Source organism: Phyllostomus discolor, chromosome 4, assembly GCF_004126475.2.
Source record: "Phyllostomus discolor isolate MPI-MPIP mPhyDis1 chromosome 4, mPhyDis1.pri.v3, whole genome shotgun sequence".
NCBI classification, from domain to species: domain Eukaryota; kingdom Metazoa; phylum Chordata; class Mammalia; order Chiroptera; family Phyllostomidae; genus Phyllostomus; species Phyllostomus discolor.
In genome coordinates this window covers 117,958,276-117,984,341 of record NC_040906.2, presented here as the reverse complement: position 1 = coordinate 117,984,341, position 26,066 = coordinate 117,958,276, and the positions used below count along the sequence as shown (strand labels likewise).

At 41.9% G+C, this 26,066-nt stretch overlaps 1 protein-coding gene across 7 annotated transcripts in view; it reads right to left on the bottom strand.

Annotated features, from left to right (window-relative positions):
* RUNX2 (RUNX family transcription factor 2) overlaps nt 1-26,066 on the bottom strand; it is a 319,729-nt gene that overhangs the window by 204,442 nt on the left and 89,221 nt on the right. For 5 of the 7 annotated variants that reach the window (XM_036024174.1, XM_036024176.1, XM_028508423.2 and 2 more), the window contains 3 exons: nt 23,758-24,101; nt 14,725-14,881; nt 8,844-8,948 (listed from right to left, as the gene is read on the bottom strand). In XM_036024174.1, coding sequence (XP_035880067.1) covers nt 8,844-8,948; nt 14,725-14,881; nt 23,758-24,101 — 606 coding nt within the window. Of the gene's footprint in view, nt 1-8,843; nt 8,949-14,724; nt 14,882-23,757; nt 25,344-26,066 lie in introns of those variants that run through there. The other 2 variants (XM_028508425.2, XM_036024175.1) reach the window with 2 other exon arrangements.

The window sequence follows — 26,066 nt, the reverse complement described above, 5'->3', positions numbered from 1 at the left end:
TTCAGCAGGCGCCTCTCAACTCACATTATGTGGGCAGCCAGTCTACACAAAGCTGACACCTCCAGGACCAAAAACTGCATTTACCACTAATGGGCTCTCCCTGAAGAACTACTGAAGTAACTACATCAAGAGAAAGGAAACTGTGCTGGCCGGTGTGGCTCAGTTGGTTACAGCATCATCCTGTACCACAAACGCAGGCGGGTTCGGTCCCTGGTCAGGGTGCACACAGGGGGCAACCAACCAATCAATGTTTCTCTGTCATATCCACGTCTCTCCCTCCCCTCTCCTCTCTCATATCCTCAGGTGAGAATTTAAAAAAAGAAAAGACAAAGGAAAATGAATATGAAGGAAGAACTGGAGAGCAGAAGGAACAGTGAGCAAAGGAATCAATAACCATATAGATGAATATCAAATAAACTGTTTAAAGAGTGATAGTGCCTAACCCAGACACTGGAAAACAAGGATGAAAAAATCAAATAAGAACACTAGAAGAGAAGGGTTGACTGCGGTTTAAAGAACATTAAAGTTCTTATATTATTCAAGAGGCAGACAGAGATCATGATTAATTTTACTAAGATAAACAGTTTTCAAACCAGTAGAGGAGGGAAGCTGGCATGTATCTAGAGCAAAGCTGGATGAGAAATACTCTGTAAAAAGGAAATACTTGTAAAGAGCGGGAAATACAGAAGTATAAAAACCAAAAGCTCACACCTTAAAACTATAAAAGCCTGTGCGCTTATAGTACACCACACCTGAAAAGCATCAGGAATCCGCACTGCTATGGCTGGCCTGCATGCCGCGCAGCTGTGATGCTGGAGTGGGCAACGGCTGCCTGCAGGGCCAGCGAACGCCCCGCCTGCACACCTGGCCGGCTGTTCCCTTTCTGGCGCCCAGGACCTCACGGTCACTCTCCTTTTATCTCCCCAAACCTGCCCCCAATAAAGAATTCCAGGTCACTTATTTTTACCTTGATATGAATTTAAGTCTGAGTTAGCTTTTTCAGAGGTATCTGGATTTAAGCCTTAACCCTGAATTTTAATAAAGTGCTTCTGTGTACTAGCAAACAGATCTTAGCCACCCACACACAGGAGCAGAGAAACTTGGGGAGGTACCTCCTTTGCTATGTTAGCACCACATCTCACAAGCCGTCTCCTACTTGAACTATTGCATGTGATCTTAAATTAATATTTTCAATCTAAATGGCTTTTATGCACTCTCTTAATTTCCAAGGTTACTTGAAAAATATGAGCAACTATTTCCTATACTTGCCTAAATAAAAATTTTTGAGATTTTACGTGAAGACCACCGATGTGCTTTAGTTGACCTCAGAATATATCCTAAAAATATTTTTAGGATACAGTGAGTCCTTTTCCTCCGTTATTTTTAAGTACATCCTACTCTCCTCTGGCCCAGCCCTCCTTGAAGAAATTGCTACGGGACAAACAAAACAGAAGAAAAGTGGTTCGGTGGTCTACCAGAATTATCTCTTTGGGGAAGGAAAATGTCTAAATAAATAAATAAGTGAATAAATCTCTCAAGTCCCTAACACCGTTTTAAGAATGAATGATTTCTGACCACACGAAGATACAACCTAATGACACATTTGGATCAAGTGTATGTGTGTTTTCAGAGAACGCACAGCGCCTGAAAACCTGCCGTGCTATATTTAGTTAGAAGTAAATACATCAACCGGAACACGTGCATGTGGAAACTGTGCTCTTATTGGAAAAGCCACCGCTCCTTCACACAAGTCCAATACAATGAGAAGGCACATTCAGAGCTGGGAAGCCAGGGAAGAGTGCAAAGGAGGGACACAAGCATGTTTTAACGGCTGTGATAATTTGCCATGAAAGGATGTTAAGGCCACAGCTCCTTGCTGCAGCATGCCATGTGCTGCTGAATTAAATTACTGCCATGCAGTCTGCTCGCAGAGGAATGTGTAAACAGGCCATATATCCTTGCATCAGATCCACAGACTGTTGCACAACACAAATGCCTCTCGATGTGTCATTTCCTTCTTGGCCATCTTCCCAGCTCCTGACAGTCAGTCAACAAAAAAAAAGTACTGAGATTTAAAACTGCTCTTCTCAAGAGCACATTCCACCAACCACCAGACATAACCTCCACCAGAGCTTCTGACCCCCTCTCCACTCTCCTTAAAAAAAGGAAAAGGGGAACAGTTTTTTAAACTGTTGTTATCCTCTTTAGTCAAAGATTTTCAACAATATTTTATATACTAGTGACCAAATGATTAAAATTTAAAACACTGCTGCTTACATCTGCTGACTTACAAATATCAAAACACGGCATTTATATCGATACCAACAGAGCGCCTATCCTTTGGGCACAGAGACAGTAAAGGACGGGGTAAAGTCTGCAAGTCGGGGAGTCAAGCTTTTCCAGTGCTTTGCTCTAAGAACTAAAATTCAGGCCTGTGGCATCAGGAGCATGGCACGAGGCCTATCAAGGTTTTCTCAAACTGTCTTCACAGACAGCAAGAATGTGAATACAAGAGCTGTGTCCAGGTATCAAATAACCTTGAAAATATTCTTGTGCTATCCCCCCATCCAACACGTTTTAGATGTTCCTTACCTCCTTTTACATGTGACCAACCTCTAAATAAGCATCCACCATGGATAAATAAACAGAAGACATGGGGCCAGCCACCATAAAAAGCCTATCCTTCACTCCACTGGGATGAAAGGTGGTGGAGGATGAAAGCGACTGTCACTGACATCATCTGGAATGAGGAACAGCAAATGCCGAGCCCTCCATTCTCCCCACCCTTCGCCCTCCACTGGGCAGGAAGACAGTCTCAGAACCGGGTGGAAGAACACAAGAGAAAACCGAGATGGCGCTGTGTCCAGGCCACCCTGTTTGGCTTATGTCTGCCACCTTAAGTTTATAAGGTAAAATTTCTACAGTTGGGAAAGTCACAAGAATATGGAAGAATAAAATGTTCTATAAAGAATTTTTAAAAATCTGTTGATGAATTGAGCACAGGTGGGGAGAAGCAAACAGGAAAACAATGTGGCTGCAGGACCTTAAGCCTAGCTAGCTGAGTAAACCAGGGTGCTGAGGCGGTCCTAGATACACAAACATGACCATGCACTTCCCGATAACCTCTCACTCACCTAAGTGCCAGCCCCTACCAAAGTCACACACGGAGCCAAGCAGAGTAGCACTGCAGCCACGTACTGTAAGCCTGCAGCGAAGAGGCCAGGTCACTGGGAAAGAAAGGTGGAGCTTCTCCTTTCTCCCAACAGGTCAGAATGGATAGCTGGTCAGTGATGAAGGGTAGTGACCCAGCAGTAAATATAGAGATGTTGGCTTTGGTCTCCCCTTCTGAGTCACTGTGATTTACTTCCCTGGGGCCTGACACACAAAAACTCTTAGAAACCCATTAGCATGTGTTAGGTATCCAGTTTACAAGTGTGCTGGCAAGTGAGAATTTTCAAAGCTGAGTGATATACGGTATAAAACCTCAGGCTTGTCCATTTGAGGATTCTTAAGATACTTCTAATACAGGCTTTCCACATTGCCAGACACGGTCAATAACTTCTCTATGTTCAAACCTCTAATATTCTCCTCTCCTATGACTATGGATATGGCTCAGCTTGATATTGATCTGCTAATACCAAGCACCGCAATATAACAGCCAGCCTAATTCATCTGATAATTACCAAACTTGTTCAAGAAATGTCCCCCAGATTAAAAAGTCAAGAGGCCTTTCAAAGCATGGCACCTCAAAAAATAATCATTTCACCTGTTTCAACGATAACATTTGCCATCTAAGCACTCACAGAAATTGATGATGGTGGTGGTCCAATGAACCACTATCCCCATCATTCCTATCTCTGTGGGGTGTCTTTCCCTGGAATCTAGGCTACACCTATATCTTGCTTTGACCAGTATAGGAGGGAAGTAACTCCATCACAGTTCTGAGCCATAAGAAGGCTAGGGAAGGCCTGAGAGCTCCCACGTGTGCACCTTATGGAGCCCAGAGCTGCCATGTAGGAAGTCAGATGCTGCGGGAGAGACCTCATGGAGAGACCACATGAAGAGGCCATGAGGAGAGGGAAAGGCTCTAGGACTACATGGAAAAAGAGAATGGCCCCACTCTGCCACCATTCCAGCCTAAGTCTTGCAGTCACCCCACCAAGACACTGAGCACATGACTGGAGCCGCTGTGAATGTTCCAGCACCAGCCACCAACTTACTGCAGCCACATGAAAGACCCCAAGCAAGACCACAGAACACCCATCGGATGAACTCCAGTCAACCCACAGAACCGAGAGAAATAATAAACTCATTGTTGTTTTAAGCCATTATGTCTTGGGATGCTTTGTTACTTTGCAATAGACAACTAAAAAAAATGGCAAGACAAAAGGGTTCTGACTATGTAAGGTAGCTTACTTCTTCCATCCTCTGCACATCCAACAAACCCTTGACCATCAGTCCTTCCCTAAGCCAGGACCACTACCACAGAACATGACATTGCTCACCAAGCACTCACCTTCTTGTAAAAATTCTTCAAATCAGACTGCAGTTGGAACTAAGTGCATGCGTGGAACAAGGGATCCTAATAGAAACTGATGTTTAAAAGAGTTAGGTATCCGAATACATTACTGTTGCTGCTGCTGCTACTTCTCCGGCTGGCGAACACAGGCAGTTGCTCCTCAGAGCTAACTTGCCAACAGAAGGTCAAAACACCCTGCCTAAACACAAGACTTACAAATTTGGGATCTTAAGTATGATGTCATGTCTTAAAATGATAAGCTGGCAAAGAAAATAAATGGCATTTTGTAAAGATGTGCACCGTTCTCATGTTTACGCTACTTAAGATGAAGGTTCTAATAAGTCATCGGCTATGTTCCTTTAAAGGGAAGTTTTATAACTGAGATGAATCACAACTGAAAAAGATCAAAGTTAAAAAACATCAATGATGCCATGGGGTACTTTTTAATCTTGTAATGAGTGATGATCATGTGTTCTTATGAAGTTAGTCCAACTGCCAACGCCAGATGTGTATATTAAGTAGAGAAGTTGTTTGTGATGTGACAGCACCGGTTCAGCTGCCAGAGACAGAAAACATAGAAGGATAAAACCTTTCTGATTTTTGAGTGAAAAGCAAGCTTTGGCAGATGTGTCGATAAGCAGGGCCTCAGAGGGGGCACTAGGGCCACGGCATCCTCTCCTGGACTGTGCTGCAAACAAAGCGTGTTTATCACCAGTTCTGCACAGCTGTCCCCAGGCAGCATGAATACCTGCTCAAGACACAGTTTGTAACACTTATTAGTGTCATTTACTAATGAGCAGAAATTAGTAAAGCCATCTGCAAGGAAAAATATAATCCACCAGAGAAAAGAATCTAGATGGTATCTATTTCCTGGAAGCATACTATAAGCAAAACTTACAACAAACTTCCGACACTGAAGGAAATTGCTGTAATAAAAGCTAGCACTTAATGAGCACCTACTACATGACACTCACTGAGCTATGCATTCTACATGCATTACATCATTTAACATCTTTGCAGCAACTGATGAAGAAGATGCTATTATTCTCATTTTAACAGATGAGCAAACTGAGGCCAAGAGAAGTTAGGTAACTTGCCTACCAGCTAGTAAGTGGAGTTGGGGTTTAAACGCAGACAGACTGACACCAAAGCCCACACCCTTAATCACTATGCTATGCTGAATAAAGACCCAGCCAGTTACCCCAGTGCTTGTCCTTGCTCAAAATGGCTGCTCTACCAGAATGACCTTCAGAGAAAGGAGTGAAATTCCTTAATAGGAATCAATAGTACAAAGTTCTCAACTTCACACCATTACAGTAATAAACAGATGTACACTATTTCTATGACAATCACTACTTGGAGAATTATAATTTTGTGGGAGAGGAGGCTAAAACAATGGCATTAACTGTCTTTTTTTTTTCTCTGCTCAGGAAAGCCTTCTAAAGCCCTTCTCTGTTAACATTTGACAAAATAAGCCTTTTTGAAATCTAGAGCAGTGATTTTCAACCTTTTTCATCTCATGGCACACATACACTAATTACTAAAGTTCTGCAGCACACTAAAAATATATTATTTTTTGCTGATCTGACAAAAATAGGTATAATTTTGATTCATTCACACTGGATGGCTATTGTGTTGGCTGTTGTCCTTTCCTTTTTATCTGACAGTCTGAGGGAAAAGAGGCCCATGGCCCTGACTAAATAATTGGGGACTGAACATTTTAAAAATTCTTGCAACATGCCAGTCAAAAATCACTGAGACAGAGCAAGAGTTGGCAGACAATCACCTGTATGCCCAGTCCGACCCACCACCTGCTTTGGGAAATAAAGTTTAATTGAAACACAGCCACAACCATTCGTTTATGTAGTCGCTAAAGCTGCTTTTGCACTACAATGGCAGAGGTGAGTACTTGTGTCAGAAATCATATGGTCCACAGAGCTGAAATTATTTACTATCTGGAACTTCATAGAAAAAGTTTGCCAAATCACTTTCTAGAGGATTTATCACACACATTAGAGGACATTATATACACACACCAATCAATCAAAATCCTACTATACTCACAGTTGAAAAAAAAAAAAAGAAAATCCTGGGCATTTTCCACACCAAGGAGGCTTGAAATTAAAGAACAATATTAAGAAGCATGCAACATTACAAACACTTAGTGCCCAGGATGGCCAAGAGCAGGGCAGAAGGAAATAATCCAACCCAGAGAGTACAGCTGGATTAAGATTAAGATGTTACTGATACCAGACCCATCCTGATATCGAGACACTTAGTCACCTCATGATGTCAGAGAAATGACATTACAGGTTCACAGATATTTTTGGTTCTCGAGAAATGTTCCTCAGGCTGATCTAGGGCAGTGGTCTGCCACTCGAGATCTGTATCTGCTTCCCCCTAACACCCTCAGCACCCTCAGCAGCACCCACAACTTGAACTCAGGTCATACATGCACCATCTACCCGTGCTGCCCCTAACTCTCACGGCTTTCAGAGCACTTCTTTGCCTTACCAACTAATTAACTCTGCCAACACCCTCTTTGGAACCAAGTAATATTATGCTCACTTAAAAGAGAAGTGACTCTCCCAAAAGTACCTTTCGTCACAACTTTCAGAACAGGGTCGCACCTACCCTTCCCTGCTTCCTCTCCCAATCGTCAGCTTTGAAGCATCAACTCTTCAGTGTATGAACACTCACACACACAGATACACACACACACAATAATGGTTTTTCCAAGAACTGAGAAAAGCAGCTGAGATCGGCAGGAAACATCTTTAAAAGATAAGTATTAGTAGGGCTAAATGTTAAAAGACTACCATCCTGCTCTATACATTACTAAAATGAATGCCCCTGCCTTTTCAGGAACTCATGGACTAATTAGATAAAAAGTTAGAAGATGTTTTCCATCATAAGGCATCATCCCTGATTTATGGCAATCCAGAAAAGTCAGGAAAAGCCCCAAACCGGGCAAGACAGCCCTGCTCTATTCTCTGCTCCTGCACTGTGTCACCACCGGCCCTTAGGAATGGAGAGCTGGTGCAACCAGAGACATGTGTATGGCTACCGCCTAAGAGGACATTCCCAAACTGAACAGACAGGGCCAGCACTGACCCAACATTGTGAGCCTGGAAGAACGCCATACACATGAAAGGAAAGAAGAAAAACCTCAAAGACTGGCTTGTAGGCAGGAAACCTCCCTAGTTCAGGCGAGCAGTCAGCCTTTGTGAGAAGAGACGGCCACGAGAGGAATGGAAGGCACCGTATGTTCCCACTGCGAAAAGACATGCCACTTGGGAGAGGCAAAACTCTACCAGCTCTTTTCTCTCAGTTTTAGGGGAAGAAAAAATATGCCACTCTCACTGTCTAGGCAGGTGTATCGTTACATAACAAACATTTCTGCAAGCTGTACCCCTACCACAAACCAAATTTAACTCCGAACACAATGGCTACATCTCCGGTGTATTCACTCATCAAAGGCAGAGTTCTATATGCTGTTTCCATTGGCACAGAATTGTTAATGTTGTATCTACCAGATAATCTTTAATCTCTAAATACATTTCAATACTGCTATGACAAGTCTGTCAAATCATTTGTGGGGCGGGGGGGTAGGGAACCAAACCTGTATCAATTTAGATTTAGGAGGAAATTGTATATTAGCCCAAAAGGATTACGTGCACTTCCTTGAACTGATGCTGGTTAAACCTTCTGGATGTCCAGACAGGCAAGTAAACCAAGGTGGATTTAAACCTGGCTTGACTCTATATGTTAAAAGAAACTACCTATAACAATTACTAGAACATGACCAAACAACAGTGTTGTAACAATCAAGCAAGTTATCATTTGCAAATAAATTCTTTGTAATTAAGCAGTGTGCTCTTTATAAAGGGAATTGAGTGGGCGAGGTAAAAAGTTAAAACACATTCTTTGACCATGGGAAACACGCAAATGCTTTTTGACTAACCTCAAGAGTTTTCAGTTTATTGTTTTCTTCCTCAGTCCTCATGGGTTTACTCCATACTGTCTACTGTGTACAGTAGACGAGCAGAATTTCTTAGAAAATAGTTACAGTGACTGCATAATTATTCTCTCATTTCCCAAAGTTACATAGGCCTTACCAATTTTGTGGTAAATGTTAAACGTGCGACTTTATTTTCTACTAACTGTGAAGTTGTATTTACTGTCCCTCACTAAAAATGTATGCAGATGGCAAACTTTGCAAAGAAACTATTTACATGAAATAGCATTAACTTATTTGGGATAAATTCCTCCTAGGGTCTCTATAAACTCTATTACCATCTCCAACAGGAAGGCAAGTACTTACTTCTGGGTTCCCGGGGTCCATCCACTGTAACTTTAATAGCTCTGTGATAGGTGGCTACTTGGGGAGGATTTGTGAAGACAGTAATGGTCAAGGTGAAACTCTTGCCTGCAGATGTAAAAAAGGAAAATCCATAGTAAATATAAACAGATAGTATTGATGACAACATAACAGCAGAGATGTCCAAACTTCACGAGAGCAGCTCTGAGGAGGTAATGAAACAACAGCAAGGTTAAGAGTCAGGACTCCCTAATCTAAAGTAGAATCCCTCTGATGGCCACTTTAGGAAGTTACTAAACTCTTCGAGTGTTAAGATCATCCTCTTCATTGCAGTGCTGTAAAAGGGATTCCAATTCGGGGAGAAAAAAAAAAAAACAAGAAAGAAAAAAGCTGCTCAGTAGCAATAGCTGTAATGAAAGCAAAAACCCTGGTCCACTTGAAGAGGGTTCTCTGCCTTTCAGTTTTCTCCAACATCAGGAACACATCCAAACACAGACAATTTTAGAAGTCTTTATTTAGGATTAGGTCATGACCCCATGAGAGAACAATAGTAAATCACTGTTGATTATGTTATTTACTTCACATGGCTTTAGCATTTCATTTGCTTAACTGCACTACAATAAGAAGATGAAAGAGGAAGGTTCTTATGGGAATCATTTTAACAGGAGCCGGTGTCTCCTGTCCTGGCCTTAATGTGCCTGTGGTATGATGATTTCATCATTACTGGAACAAAGATTTTCTCCTCCCTGCCCACCCCTTCCCTAACATACTTCCTTGCTGTTCAATCTTGAAATAACTCCCTGACAATGACTTATTTTTTTGCTAAATGTACAGGACATCTCCCAATATAAATGTGAATTTTTGCTTTTAGCAGAGTGTGCTTCATGGAAATATTGTATCTGATGTTTCTAAGTAATGAGCTAAAAGTGATGAATGGGGGGAGGGCAGGGAAAGGTTTGGTAGCAGATTAGGATTTCTTTCTCCAGAAGAAGATACCAGCCTCTGTTACACAGACTCACTGACAGTTGTAATCAGTTAGATTTGCAACGGTTAGTCGTGTCAGATAGTCAAAACTGCAAACTGTTACAAGACAGGAAAAGGTGGGCGTGAAACAGTGACTCAATAAAACATTCAGCAATCTCAGGCCAGAGTATTCATTTAGCCTGCCTTTAAAAAGCTCATTTTGTTTTGCTTTGTTTTTTGGTCAGAGACTGTTTTTCCCTTTACTGAAAGCTGAGGGCATTAAATCAAAATACAAATCTTAAACAATATGTATCAATGCAAAGTTTAATGCAATCTTTTCAAAGCTTAATATGGAACAGGTTACATACAAGGCTTAATGTAGAACAGGTCTTTGACTGTCAAGTCTAGTGAATGGGTTTCTTTTCAACCCAGACCATGTAAGTTACTAAAATATGTTTAAGACACACATCATTTGTTACTCAGTATATATAGCTTTAAGTCTCTTTGGCCATACTTTTCTGTGCCCAAGAGGAGAAAAAAGAAGGAAAGAAAACACAGGAATGCAAGGGAGGGGGGAGATGAATATTGAATAGAAACCTATTAAGTGCCAGCCTCTTCATACACACTGTCTCATTTGATCCTACTCAGTTAAGTTTATCACCTCCGTTTCACATATGAAGAAACTGAATCCCAGAGAGGCTTAGTAACTTACCCACACAGCTAATAAGTGAAAAAAAATCAGGATCTAAATCCAGTTCTCCCAGACCCTCAAATGAATGCTCTTCTTTTTAGCTTTTCCAAAGAACACTTACAAAATATAGGCAATTTATTTCTACATGTGTCCCAATAGACTCTATAAGACCAAGAAACAGTAAACATAAATCCACTAACATAGTATCTTGGCCAGGATGATGAAAGCATCTATTCTTCAAGTGTCATTAATGTATCATAGTTCATCATTATATACTGGATGTTACATGGAGGTGAGCAGTTTAATTATCTCATTAGAGAACAGGATGTATTATATACATTAAAACCAACTACAAGAATAAGTCAGCCAGAAGTCTAAGCTAGTTACAGCAAACTTAAAGTCCACAAAGATAGAGATTAGAAAGTTGAATAGGAAGCCACTGGATCCAGGTCAGGACCTCAAAACAATGGAAAGATCTGTCTGGAGGAGTCACCAGGCTGAATCCCTAGGATGAAAGTTAATTTACATGAAACCATAAAGAGATGCTGTTCTGGGTTGGATCATTGGTGGTAAGGCAGAACTGCATTTCTAACAGTGGCTTGGAAGGCAGTACTTGGAAGGCAGCTGTCATCCATGGTTCATCTTAATAAATCAAGGATATATATATTCCAATTGTTTTTAATGTGTGTAAATAAACTGCTAGAGCTACTGTCCATGAATTTGTCCAAACTAGTCCTCAGACTAGTTGTACTAGAGACTTTTGTAACTTTCTTAAGATATTAAAAGTCATTGATACTGATCCCAAATTCAGATGAACACCTCATGGAGGGACGAAAGCCAAGTATAGAATTCACCCTGTAAATATAAAGCATCTAAATGTTCAAAGTGGAACCAGTTTTCTATAAAGAAAGACTTTCTTTTAAAAGAAGTAAATGTTGGGGCAGGGGGAATAAGTATTTAATTATAAGTACAGTCTTCTAAAATCAAATCTTAAGGATCAAATATACTATAACAACTAAAACAAAAATCAAGGAGGTTCTTTCCACTTGTTATTGCCCCTTCAGAAGGAACGTGCGTGTAATGCTCCAGAAACTACCACCCAACGAGGTCATTGGTTCTTCACCTTATAAATAATAACACATTTCCTAAGTCAAATGTTTATGTGAGTATTTATGATTTCCTTAGACTAAAAAAAGAAACTTTTTCCAAATCCCATTTTTATCACTCTTCATAAATGATAAAAATTCAGACTCCTACTGAAAGATGCAGGCTCTCAGTGAGAAAGCTAGCACTCATTCGTCAGGTAATTGTATCATCCATAGTTTCAGCTAGGAACTAGTAGTGCATATATCCTCAAGATACATATTTTCTAAGATAAATACAGGAACTGCCATTAAAAGACAATTCCAACTTAACATGAGGGGCTGTCGGGACAGTCAGGAGGGCTAAGACTGTAAGCAGAGATTATATCCTAAATGACAAAGTCCCATGCTCTCTATGCCGTAGGTGCTTAAAAATGCTTGTAAACTAAAAGCAGCATGCTTGATGTCAAAAGTGAGGAAAGATACCAAGGAAACTTAGGGACCAAAGTCATTTTAAATTCTTCTGTGTAAAATATAAAGGCTGAAAAAGGAAAAGAAAATTAAAATCCAGAAGCCACTCCTAACCTCATGCAAGTTGCACTGACACTCTACTTGTATTCCAAAGCACTTCCAAAAGCCGTGGCCATCAGATAGCCAGTAAAGCCAAAGTACGTAGTGATGTGACTCTTGATAAACCCAAAACTGGTCTTCAATTTCTGAGACTTTAAATTTCTACCAGTGAAAAGAAAAACTAATAATTAGAGGAACTTGGTGTTATTTTTTAAATGCTACTGAAAACAGAAAATTTAAAAATTGGGAAAAAAATACAGTGGTGGCAGCATGTTGATCCAGACTTAATAACTTAAGAGAAACGTCAAAGTGTGAAAATCAACAAGGAAGCTAGAAAGAGTCTGTTTGAAAGCAGGTCAGGTACACAAGCAGGTTAAAGGGTTTCCTGCCACTGAAAAACTGACCTATTTTTTTTTTCAAAGAGTGATATTTCTTATCGGTGTTCTCTGTCCTTTTTTACTCTTCATTTCAGCTTGATATTACTCTTGCCTTTCAAATAATGTTAATGTAGTGATACAAAAATCTATTATTAGTGATAAATCAATTTTTCTTTCTCTCTCTGCCCGCTACCCCCACCCCCAATCTAAGTCTCGAAGACAAGTCTGGACCAATTTCTCCATCCTGCCTCTGGCAGCAGACTGTAGCATTTCAGATCCTCCACCAAGTCCCGGCTGCTTCAAAGGAAAAATCCTACTTTCTTCAGTTAAGATCATAAGAAATATAGGGGGAGGGGGTCAGCTCTGTTTGGACATAATTACACTTCATCAAAAGAAGCTTTCTTCATCTTCCATGCGTGAAAAGTCTGCAAGCAGTTAAGTCTGTCTTTTTTTTTTAAATATAAAAATTGCTATTTGGGAAACCAGCCAAAACTCAGAAAGCCAATATAGTAAAACAGTGCACACCCTTTGTTTCTCTTTGAAGTTTCTTAAATAAATATGTTGAGGGTTTACAAAGTACACTATCACTTTGCCATAGTTTCTACTCAAATTCATCAGAGAAAAGTTATGCAGCATCTATATAATACAAAAAGCAAGATAAATGAAAACACTAGCTTGAATCTGTAAAGTAAAATATAGCACCCGATCTTTTAAATACTAAAATTCATTATTCTAATTTAAAACAAAGTAATATTACATAGGAAGAATGATGTAATTCAGAGCACACAGGTAAATCATCATGTTCAAATTGTTCTCAATTCTTCCTAGAAAGAGAAATTTTAATTGTGCTATGAATTTGCACCAATCACTGAAAAAAATGAATACACACTCATACACACTTCACACCTAATCAGTCAACAGTGAGAGAGGATGTGTCTTTTTTTAATGAAAGCAAACCAAACCTGATGCAGAGATAACCCCTTCAGTTTTGATTCTTCCAGAGGCCTGAGCCTCATTTTATTTCAAACAACCTTTCAGTGACAGTATCTCATTAGCATGCATCTTTTTTTTTTTTTTAGTTAAAAAGTACAACTTCTTGGCCCTGTTCCTAGAAAGTAAACTAAAACTACTCATCGGAAACAGCCTTGCTTGAATTTCCCTTATCAACTTTTTACAATGGTAATAATTTGACATCTGATCCAAACTAAAGAGCAATTACTGAACATGGTTTAAAAATTGATGCTTCTCATTTCCTAATTCAAATCTGGGTTGGAGTAATTCCATAGGTCTTTATTCTACCTCAATGCCAAAGTGGTCTACTTTCTCTCTTATTATTGAAATACTTAAAATAGAAATATTAGGTTCAATAAATAAATAAATGAACATAATACTTCCAATGAATGACTATTAAAAGTCTCCCTACAGAATAAGTAAATAAACCTCAAAATTGCTTTCCTTAAAGACTTTTTTAAAAACATTAAGCCCATTTATAAAATAGTTATGAAAACCCTAAATGGGATTATTTTCTATATTATAATCTTTTTAAAGGATTCCTAACATTTGAATATGAATTCAGATGGTAAAAACCCTTAAATAATGCGGAAATATTTCAAGTCCTGATCATTCATCTGTGTAGGCAACTCTATACAGTCATTCTAACATAACTAACACATTATTCACTCATTCGAATGAAAAACCTTCATTAAAAATGCTAAATGATTTTTAAACAGTTTTATTATAAGAATAAATTAACCCATACAGAGGTAACATATGTGATAAGTGAACTGCATTATGCTAGTCAAACGTGCGGCCACTTAGAGCGAAACTGATATTATCAGGAAACTGATCCAATGCATTCTTTTTTCTTTTTCCTTTGTCCCTCAATTCACTCTGTTATTTGGTTCCTCATAATTCATAACTTGAGCCTTCAACTGTACTGCTCTCCACCTTATATGTTCACACCCAATGAAAGTAGGAATGAGTTCTGAAAACATTGTTTGAATATTCAATATCATAAAACAAATGAAAAAGGCCTGAGTATTCAGGAAAACGCTCAGCTTCATCTGGACATATTTAAATAAGACCTTCAGTAATTCTATTCAGTAGAAGAGGGTGCTGACTTGTATACAGACTAGCCTACGTGTCATCAGAGCACCCTAATGTGTTTACTTCATTACCAGTATTAAAAATCAGAGACCTACCTCGTCCACTCCGGCCCACAAATCTCAGATCGTTGAACCTTGCTACTTGGTTTTTCATAACAGCAGAGGCATTTCGGAGCTCAGCAGAATAATTTTCATCATTACCCGCCATGACAGTAACCACAGTCCCATCTGGTACCTCTCCGAGGGCTACCACCTACATAAAACAGGAAACACAGCAGCAATAATGGCTCATCAGAAAAGCTTAAAAACTAAGAATATATTCTCACTGTAAATACTGTTCCTTATCAGGACTTAGTGCTCTGGTCCAGTAATAGCAGACAGGAATGAAGCATCTGCATATGGGTCAGGATGCCACTTCAAACAGACCAGTGTTTCAGGACCCACCCATTTCAAAGGCAGGCAAAAGTTTCCTTCATTTGTTGTTGCATTCTTCACCAAATACATGTACATTTTTTATTAAATCCCCATGTTAGGTTGTCCATAAGAATTATGCCACAGAAGGAAGGCTGATGCTTCATCTGCAGATTGCATCGTACATATTAAGGCACTGCCTGTCTGCAGCCTGCAGCACCCAGAGGTGTGGTCTCTTCCCAATCACGGGCTGGTAAAGAAAGTCTAGTCGGCTCTACGGGAGACGACATTTAGGTGAAACCTGGGAATTCCTAACTACATGGAAGCCTAAACACGGTGTGGTATCCAGGACTACATTTCATATCCTTACTTTGGGCTAGATATTCAGCTTTTAATCATACTGCAAATAACTACTAAATGTCCATTCTGCAGTAGGACCCAGTGGAATATACAAAACCATCAAGAAACTTAAAGTCTAGGGGTAGAATAAAGACAAATAACAGGCTGGTAATAATCCCTGACAAATGAATGGCATATACAGAAAATACACCCTAGGCCAAACTTCTACTCTGTCTTTGTCCCATCTGCCATCTTAGAATGACACATTTGCCTCCTTAACCTTCAAGAGTTAACCTTTGACAGATTAACTCAGTCAAGTAAGGACCAGAATAATCAGTCTTTGAGGCTAATAAACATTTTCACTGCTCCAAGGCTAAGTAAGGATCACACTTTTTTTTTAAACCAGAGTCAGCTAACTTGCAAATGGATGGCTCTCATTAACATGGAGCCTGGTAAGAAAATGCTGGTGCAGAGCCTTTGGAGTCACATGTAAAACACAATACTCTTAACCCATTCCCAAGACCCTGCCCCTTGATAATGCCTTTTCTCTCAACCAACCTCCAGGATCATATACTCAGATTATTTCCATCTCTTCCTCATTCAGCTTCCAGATGCCCTCATGATGACTAAGCAATGACTCCAGCTAGAGTACCCCACTACTCTCTGACATTAACGCCCACACATGCAGGCCTGTCTGGCAAATATCCCACTCCTCTTTCTCCTACTTGTAGTTCTGCTCCCTCCTTTGTCAAGATTCCCACAAGGCAAACCTAAGCCTTTCATTCCATGCTCCCAATACAATTTGTACATGCACTCAGCAAAGGAGATTTCTCAGACTGTGATAAAACAAACAGTATAACTATTTTAGGGCTTAATTTCCCACACCCATGAACCCTAGCCTGACACTCCTCTACTACACCTTCTGCCCCAGCCAGGAAAAAGAACTTGTCAATATAATTTTCACCCTTAATTTTCTCCTAGTCTGCTTTTCAATTCCATTCCTTCTTTAGCACTTTGGTATTCAGTTTAAAATCCTAAAACTTTCCTTAAATTACAGAGCCTACTTCTACACCATTGCACTGTACTCAGGTGGTCCTCGTTTCAATGTGCATATATTAATAATTTATCTACTCCTTTTAATATACTTGCCCAAAACTGTGAGACTCACTCCTAGGAGTACAGATTATATTAAATTGGAAACTATAACAGGGAAGGGACTTAGTCTGTCTCATTCAGCACTATATACCAAACTCCCACAAACAGTGCCTGGTACAGACTAAGTGTTTGATAAATATCTTTGAAATAAATAAGTGAAAGAGCTTCCAGAAGAGCATCAAGTCCCACAGCCAACAGTTGGGAGGCTACCAGATAAAACTCTGAGAGAGAGAACCAATTAAAGGTTGAGTCAGCATCCCTCACTAGCAGCAATATGCCCTTGCTCCAAACTAGTTTTCTGACAACTTCTTCCATCCCAGAGAAGAAATCATGCCAACTATCATTTATTCATAGTATTTGGTTACTCCACTCAATCTGAGAAGATTTCCAGGTCAAGGGTAAATCCCTTCAGAACACGACTTCTTCCCTGCATACCTGATCTAGTGCCTCAAGTGGCTGCTGACTATACAGGTAATGCTGTACTACTGATGGAGGCAGTGTGCTTTACAATTTTCCAAATTCACAATGCCAAAAATGCAAACATTTGAAAATATTGAAATAATTGACTGTTTGCCAGGATTCATCTCAATGTTTGACATTTTTTACACTCAGCATTATTGTGTTTTAACACCTGCTGTGTGGCTTTCTAAATATGGAACCAGTCAAGTGTATGAACAAAGGCAGAAAATTGTACTGTTTAGAAGAGAAGAAATGCATAAAAATTCAAGAGGCTCCACTTTTTTCCCACCTTTGCTATGATGTCATAAGGTAACTTCATCTCCAGGAACTACAGTTTTCCAATATAAACTGGAAATAATTATTCTAAAGTCTGTAAAATTTAGAAGATACTATGTAAGTATAGAGTGTAATTATAATGATGTCCTTTTTGAAAGACGAGGAGGCTAACCTCTGTTCCAAGTCTGCTATTTGGTAAACACTGGTTTTTATTTATGAACATCCTTAAAGGATGCAACTGAATATGGAATTCTTCACTCCATGTCCTGAGATGTTTTTTGTTGTTGAAAGATAAAGGATGACTGCTGATGGCTTTTAGTCCAGTCTGGCTAAATTTCAGAAAAAAAGTAAAGAAATCTGCCCCAATATGAAGATTTTCAAGAGCTCTGGGACATTATTATTTTACTGCATATTTTTAACATAATGGGGTTTTTTTAGTTAAAAGAAAGGAAAATTGATTCAATATGGGAAAATATGAAAGAAAAGATCCCTAAGAGTGAAATACATAAATCCATTTTACTTTGCTTAGGCAGCATAATAATGGCCACATTAAATACTGGTTATGTCCTATGTATTACATTTAATAACAAAACAAATAGTGATCACAAATAGTGAGTCTTCTATGAGGCTTAGAACTTGGCCTTTTAAAAAAAAAAGCTAACTAAAACGATATAGTGACAACTTTCCCTGTCATGGCTGAACTCTATTTTAATGGCTAAATATATTTTTTCCCTGCTCTATGTTCTACCGAATCACATTGCCTAATGATTTTCTGAGGGAAAACTGGGAGAAGGGCATGCTGTTTTTAACTTTATATCAATTAGAAACATAATTATATGGTTGAGTTGTTGTTTATTTTTTTTTAAGTAGATCTCTGAAGGTAAAAAGTTTCCCTTGGAGATTCTTAACTGTTTATCTAAAAGAAAACCAAAAGAGGCCTTGGTAGGGAAGCTCAGTTGGTTAGAGCATCATCTGTACAGGCCAAGGTTGCAGGTCCCACCCCTGGTCAGGGCAAACTCAAGAATCAACCAATGGCCCTGGCCACCTAACCAATCTCAGTTGGTTAGACAGTTGTCCAGAAGAAACACCAAGGTTGCAGGTTAGTCCCTGGTGAGGGCACATACAAGAAGCAACCAGTGAATGCAGGGATGGGTGAAAGAGCAGATCCATGTTTCTCTCTCTCTCTCTCTCAGATCAATAAATGAAAATTTAAAAAGAAAATTAAAGCATCAACCAATGAATGCATAAATAAGTGGAATAACAAATAGATGTTTCTCTCTCTAAAAAATCAGTAAAAAATAAAAGAAAACCAAAAGAATGAAGAAATTTTTACATATTTCATCTGTACAAAACACAAACAATGGAAAACATTCTAAGGGGCAGAAAGAGAGAGCAGTCAAAAATCACTCTTTAACTAGTTAGGAGTAGGCACACATTAAAATTTGTTTCCATAGTACCCAATACAAAAGTTGTTCTGCAAATAATTTGTGATGAAACCTTAGCAACTACATTTCTAGATGTTTTTAAAACATAAAATCTTTAAGTTCAAGAAACTTCATAGGAAAGAGAGAAGTAGTTTTATGTCCTTCTATTATAGAATTGAGAAACAAGTTCCTTTATTTAGCGCACCTCACTACAACTAGCATGTAAATCACATGAAGCTTGTACAAAATAAAAAATATTTAACTCTAGAAACGCTACTGAAATTTTGTATGAAACTCCTTACGATTAAATCTGTGAGTTACTCTGAAAGAGAAGCAATGAAGAATTAACTCAGACCCTTTGTTTCTGGGTCTTATGATACGGAAATAAAAATTGCCCATTACATTTCCATGAGTAGAAGGCTAGTCTTAACTAATCAATTACTCTTACAGACCAATATCATTTGGCACATTGTACTTGCAGCAAAATTAAAATACAATTCTTTTCTGAGATAGACCCTGATCAAATCTTGTTTGGGAATACAAAGACAGGTTTAAGGAAGTTATAGCAATAAGAAAAATGTTAATCCTATGGTAATTACTTAAAGATAACTTTAAATAAGCTACCAAAAACTTTCACAAATATGACAGTTATTTTTTCAAGTTTAACCTAGAATTTAGGAACACCCAATTGAATTGTAGAGGAAAAAAGTAGGTACAATATATAGTATCATTTCATACTTTCTAAAATATATGTCAAAGAGAAAACTGGTGGAAAGTATTTCAATTTAAGCCAGGAATTTATGTGCCATGTTTCAAGCTCATTTAAATATCTTGAAATTTTTTGAAAGGATACAAACATCAATGACAAAGGACAAAAATAATGAAAAATATCATGCTTGTTTTCAAATGTACGTTTTCTAAAATTTTTAAAATATTTGTTTTCTATCTAAAAGTTTTATTTCAGTTGCCTTACCACTAAGTTTTATATATTCAATCCTAACATTTTCAACTTTATTTTATTTAAAGGCATAACACAAAAAATGTGTATCTTAACACAACTTGAAATCTATTTATTTACATAATTTTGCATAACAATTCATAGTAGGCTTTAAAAAGTTTTAACAGGTTTAATAACCTGTCTTTGTTTAAATATAATTACATTGAAAAAGACACAAATATAAAATCTGATCATCAAATATGTAAGGAAAATACAACTCACTCGTGTCAAGTATTTGTTAGTTGCACACTTGTTTCCAAAAATGGGCTAATGATGTTGAAAAAATTATTCTCAGATAGAAATTGCTCCATCATTTTGAAACCCCACTTATGACAAATACTGAAAGCTATCATTAAATACACAGAATTAACTGTGAGTAATAGATCATATATCTAAAAATGTGTTTTCTTTAACAATGCCAGAAAAACATATGACACTGGTAAATATATAGCCCAGTGTTCTCTAACTGAAAACAGCACAATAGCCTTGCAATACTTTTGGATATGTAACTGGGCTGAAAATTTCTGCATAGTGTTTCAGCTTGAAGGTATTTAAAGCAACTGAGCTATGAACCCTGAACAGCAGGCTTCATGGCAGCAATGCTGACAGACCCCTAATTATAAGGGTGCTCCTGAATGCATCGTTGACATACTCTCTCACTATTTCTATTTGACCATTAACTAATGAGAAGGATTTGCAAATTTCTTTTTTGTCACTAGAATTTCAAGGACAGAAAGGCCTGGGGATCCTCTAATAGTATACCTTCACTATTTTAAGCTTTCAGTGAAATACACCTGAAAGAAATGTTTAAAAATATTTATTTCCATTTCCTTGACACCTGGGAGGACAGAACATTTCAAAACTGCAGTACTTTGTTATAAATACAATGCTAATAAACAACTTTACATATTTTAAACTATACTGGTTGTTTCTGCATTTTTAAGAGCCGAGTATAAACAAGTATTCTTGTATAATCCCCAAACAAGATCAGATGCACACATTACTTACAACTTAATACAACTGTCAATATCATTTTGAAGCACTACTTTAAAATATTAAAACACAGTCCATTGAATCCATTTGATTCTCTACATGGTGAGTTCAGTATCACAAACGTAAAATATAGGCTCAATAAATATTGTATTGATTTGAATATCAGATTTCTCAACAATTTAGTTCTGTGTTTTTAAAAGATATTTACCTGTCTGTATGTACCCATAACACTACAATTTACTTTGTACATGGTTCTAACTATCATAGCCAAATTGTTCTCACCACTTTTAAAACTGAGACCTCTTCATATTACTTCTTTCTTATAGATTTATTTGACTTTGTTGCAATGGTAGAAAGCCTTACTGTTCTCAGGCTCTTATCCCAAAAGAAAGGTAAAGAGAGTTTGTTGTTTAATAACGTTCAGATGAAAACAAAAATTGTTGTCTATGCCTGGATGTTCCAAATATTTACACATCTTTTTCAGCAGAGACAAAACTTCTATATTCAGAGGCTCTCAGCTATCGCCTGCTATTTGCATTTTGTTAAACACAGGTATGGGGGTGGAAAAACATTGAGAGTTCACGTTTTAGGTTAATTCAATTTCTTTTTCAATTAATATAATCAAATATTTGCTTCAGTATGGCCATGTGTTAATTATAGCTTTGTTTGCTGGTTACAAGTAAAATCACTCTGGAACTGATAACAAGCATGATTAATAGCGAAGAAAGCCATTTCTTTTCAAAATGATTTTAAAAGGGTGGTGCAAAAACCTGAAGACAACCAAAATCTGGTAATAGGTCAGGCTAAATTGCATTCTATCTGTATGCCAAAAACATCCTTTCTATCTAAAATACTAATGCTCCAAATCAGTTCAGCACCATAAATGTAAAAGAATACTTCAAAACAGTTCTACCTTAAATATGTTTAGCAGAACAAACGGAATCCAGACCATCAAACATCTAAATGGTATCTTTAAAAATGTAGGCACTTTTCCTTAAATTTTCACATATCCTGACTTGTGGCAATGTTTAAACAAAATAGCTACTTATTTGTATGTGCTGTTTTCATCCAGGTTTTTTATTTGTGTTTGGGATTTGGGGGTGGGGTGGAAATAAATGTCCACTCTTACAATAAAGCTAATTAGAAAATTCTGGGCCCTTGGACGATGAACACTGTAGAATATACCTCTCGTACAGAAATTTAAATTTCTACAATATTCTGAGCTTTTCATATTTCAAGAAGAAAATAACCTACAAAGTGGGTAGTTTATTAAAGAAGACATACATTTCTTAAGCCAAGTGCAAAATGAAACTTGCCCCAGAATGCATCATCCTCTTTCCATAACAATTTATTCTGATTTCTGTTCTGATATAAAACCTAGCGAGATAACTAGCTCTAATTGACCTGGACTCCTCTTTCTTTCCACCCCACCTACACACGGAATCTGAATTGAAGCCTGGCAGGGGGATGAGGCCGGGAGGGATGGGGGATCAACTACTAGGAGCTGCCAGTGGTCCATGGGAGCTTGGCCCCAGGGCCACAGTGGAGAACCTGGCATGATTCCTCCTTTTCCTCTGTTACCCTCGCTACCCTGCTTTCCCTAGATCCCAGAACCCAGGGGTCCTAGGCTAGACAGGGCCGGAAGCGCCTTTCTGAGTCGCTTCTCGCGTCTGGTTCACCGCCCCCTCCATCCCGGCGTCTAGTCCCGGGAGAGAGGACTGCCCGGGAACCCGCTTCCCATCCACCCAGCTCGGCCATGGGGGTTTCCTCCTCTCCCCTTGGCGAGGGTTGCCGCGGCAATTATGGACGCCCACCGGGCTATGCCACAGGCCGAGGACCCTGCACCCTCGACCCGCGGAGTCGCTACCGGGGACGCCCGCTGCGGACACCCGCGCTCAAACTAACGGGCCGGACAGGCGGAGGAGGCCGCGGAGGGCGCTCCCAAACCCCGGAGTCACTGCCTCCGCACCCAGGCCGCCGGCCACAGCCTCCCACGACCCGGTAGCGACGGGAGGGACCTTTGGGAACCAAGTCCTTTAGAAATAACAAGACAAATCCGCAAAATTTCACCTCACATTTCAAGGCCAGCGAACTGAAGGCATTTCACAGATTTCCCCTCGGGCCCGCCAGGCTGGGAGAGGCGGGGAGCTCCGTCCCGACGGGAAGGAGCCGCACGAGCCCCCGCCCCCTCAGCCGGCCCGCGCGTCCCGCACCCGAGGGTCTGCGCCCGCGATTCCTGGCTCCCCCGCCTCCGGGCGCGCGACGACCCCGGCGGCCCCGCCTTCCTCCCGGTAACGGGAACTGCCGCGAGCTTAGGAGCCGAGCAAATACCCCTGTCCTTTCTGTGCCCCTCACACTCTCCCCGAGTCCCGAGGTTTGCCTGCGACCCCCTTGGGCGCCGGTCTTGCGGCCCACGCGCCACAGCCGGCGCCCCGCCCCAGGCGCGAACTCCCGGCGCCGTCACCTCAGGAACACCGGTACCCAAACCCGGGATAGGCCGGGGCCGCTGAGGCTCACGCGGGTCAGAGTTGGGGACACCCAGACGAGCGGAGGGGCGATCGGCCAGGAGCGGAGTGGGCAGGGGCGCCAGGAATCCTGGGGAGGGCCCGCGTGGGCACCCCGCAGTGCGGGACCGGCCGGCGGGCCGGGGGAGGAGGACGCGGGAGTCAGGGGGGAAAATGCCGGGGATCTTCACACCCGGGGTGGGGGGTGGGGCGGGGAGGCGATGCAGAGTGGACACCTGGAGGCTCGGGGGGAGGGAAGACAGCTCCGAGGAGTGGGTTAGAACTTTGGTGGGGAGACCTGAGGGGTGATGAACGGACAGAGGGGACAAGGGCTGGCGTGTTGGCTGCGGGCACAGGTGGGACAAGGAGGGATCCGCGCGGGGTCACTGCTCCCAAGCCCGCTGGGAAATCTGGAGGAAGAGGGCCATCCAGGGGTCCCTCGAGTCAGAGCCTCCAAGGTATACCGGAGGCCTGGAACGTCGTGGGGCCCCGGCCCCCGCGGTCAAGGAGACGCCGGCGGGCAGGTCCCCAGGCGCCCGGCCGGAGGCAGGGGGTGGCCGCAGCTTCTTACCTTGAAGGCCACGGGTAAGGTCTTGTTGCAACGCCAGTGCGAGGGCAGCACGGAGCACAGGAAGTTGGGGCTGTCAGTACGGACTAGCTCGGCCGGGTGGTCAGCTATGATCTCCACCATGGTGCGGTTGTCGTGCGGCGGCCGCAACCGGGGCACCGCAGCCGCTGCTGCCGCCGCTGCCGCAGCCGCCGCCGCCGCCTCTTGCTGCTGCTGCTGCTGCTGTTGCTGCTGCTGTTGCTGCTGCTGCTGCTGCTGCTGCGCAGCCACCACCGGGCTCACGTCGCTCATCTTGCCGGGCTGCAGGCTGCTGGAGGGGGGGCTGAAGCGCCGGCTGGTGCTCGGATCTACGGGAATACGCATCACAACAGCCACAAGTTAGCGAAGTGGCCGGGGGAGGGGGAGGAGGGTGGAAATGAGGGGCGAGGAGGAGGAAACTGGGGGGGGTGGAGGCGAGACGGGGGAGAGGGGATGGAGGTGATGGGACTGAGGAGGTGAGAAATCAAGTTCGATGAAGTCGACTGCCAGGCGGAGTCTGACGGGGGACAGCGGTGGTGACTTGGAGAGGTCGGGTTGGCGGTTGGGGAGACCCGGGAGGCGCAGATCTTTGCAGGAGCCTTTGGAACACTCGGGGTGGCAGCTGCGAACGGGTGCAGGGATGTGTTTGGCCCGGGGAGGCGGGGGGTGGCTTCAGTTTGCAGCTTAGAGTGGGGTCCCTTGGGGCACCGCGTCCTGGGTGCGCTGGCGCCCCCTCCCAGTTCGAGTCTGGCGGTGGAGGCGAGTGCGTTTAGTCCAGCCTCGGGGCCAGCGTAGCTGCGCGCAGCCCGCCACCGCCGCGCCGCCCCGCGCGCAGCTACCCAGCTGCAGGCGTCCGCGCCGCCGCCCGCCGGCTAGGGCTGCTACCGCCGCCTCCTCGCGGCCGCCGCTCCCCCCGCGCCGGCTGCGCGCTCAGATTCCTCCCGCGGCGGCTGCCAGCCCGGCTCCCCGGTTCCGCTCCTTCCTTTCCCTTCTCCTCTTCTCCCCCTCTCACCGCCACCTCCTTGCATCCACTCCCTCCTGCTATTTGCAAAGCTCCCCTGACCCTCGCGTTTTGAGGTGCCAGGAGGAAAGTCTCGGGCAGCGGATTTCGGGGCAACGGATCTTGAGCATTCGAATCGCAGCCGCTGCCGCCGCCCGCCGGCCGGGAGAAGGAGCCCCCAGGACGCCGCGCGCAGCTTCCGAAGCCGAGAGAGGCGGCCCTGGTCTAAGGGGACCTAGCCTGGTCTCGTCTTCTCCCTTCTCCCCGCCTCCCCCCGCCCAGGGCAAGGAACCCCCTCTAGGTCGGACGAGGCTGAAGCGGAGACGCCGGAGAGCTGCCGGCTGATCTGGCTGTCGGTATTTTTCGTTGTAACTTCAGGAGAGGAGGAAGGAAAATTCTTGAGCGTCTGTGCTGACTTCTCCGCTCTCTTCACCCTTCCCCCACCCCACCCCCCACCTCTGCCGCAGCGGCTCGGCAGGGGGGGGGAGAGATTTTGCAGGGTTTGGATATGTTTTTTTGTCTTAAGTGACACGAAAAATGGGGAGGGGGTCACGCGTCAAAATAGTTTTTAGAAACTCAAGAGGGTGACTGGACATTTTTTTTTTCCTTTCTATATTCAAACTTGTTCCTAGAGAACAAGGTTGAGTTGTTTTAAGGACTGGAAAACTGTCATCTTGGTGATTAAAATAAATTGCAAAAACCCTTGCTGGAGAGAAATTCCAGCAATTTTCTATCTATTTAAACATTTTATTAAGTCTATTCTGCATCTAAAACTACGTCTAATGTCTTAACTTTCTTTCCCACCATTCCTGGGGAAAAAAAGTAAAAATACAAAATAAAATATTCAAAATGTTTCAATGGCTATTTATTTGTGTATTTATTTCCCAATGTGGGTTTAAAAAGCGATTTTGGATCCCCCAAAAAGTTGTGGTCGAGAGGATGAAGGAGCGCGGAAAAAAAGCGGCAGTTTTACCTAAAATGTGGTTTTTGGAGGCTGGGATTTCTAATGATTAGGTTTTTGTGGTTTATATAGACACGACTCTGGCTGAGGCGATCATTACGCTGATGAGAGTCAGAAGCACGTGGGTGTCTCCGACCAGCCTCAGACTCTGAGCCTTCAAAACAAATAAAACAATGTGCGGCGCCCGCAGAAGCCGGGAAATCCGCTTGAGGCTATTGCGCCCCTAAGAAGGGGGCACCGCGCCGGTTCCCTCCACGTTGTGTACTGCTACGCTCCTTGCTTACTGTCAAACTCCTTCAAGCCTTCCAAAGCTTGAAAACGTATTTGCAAAAA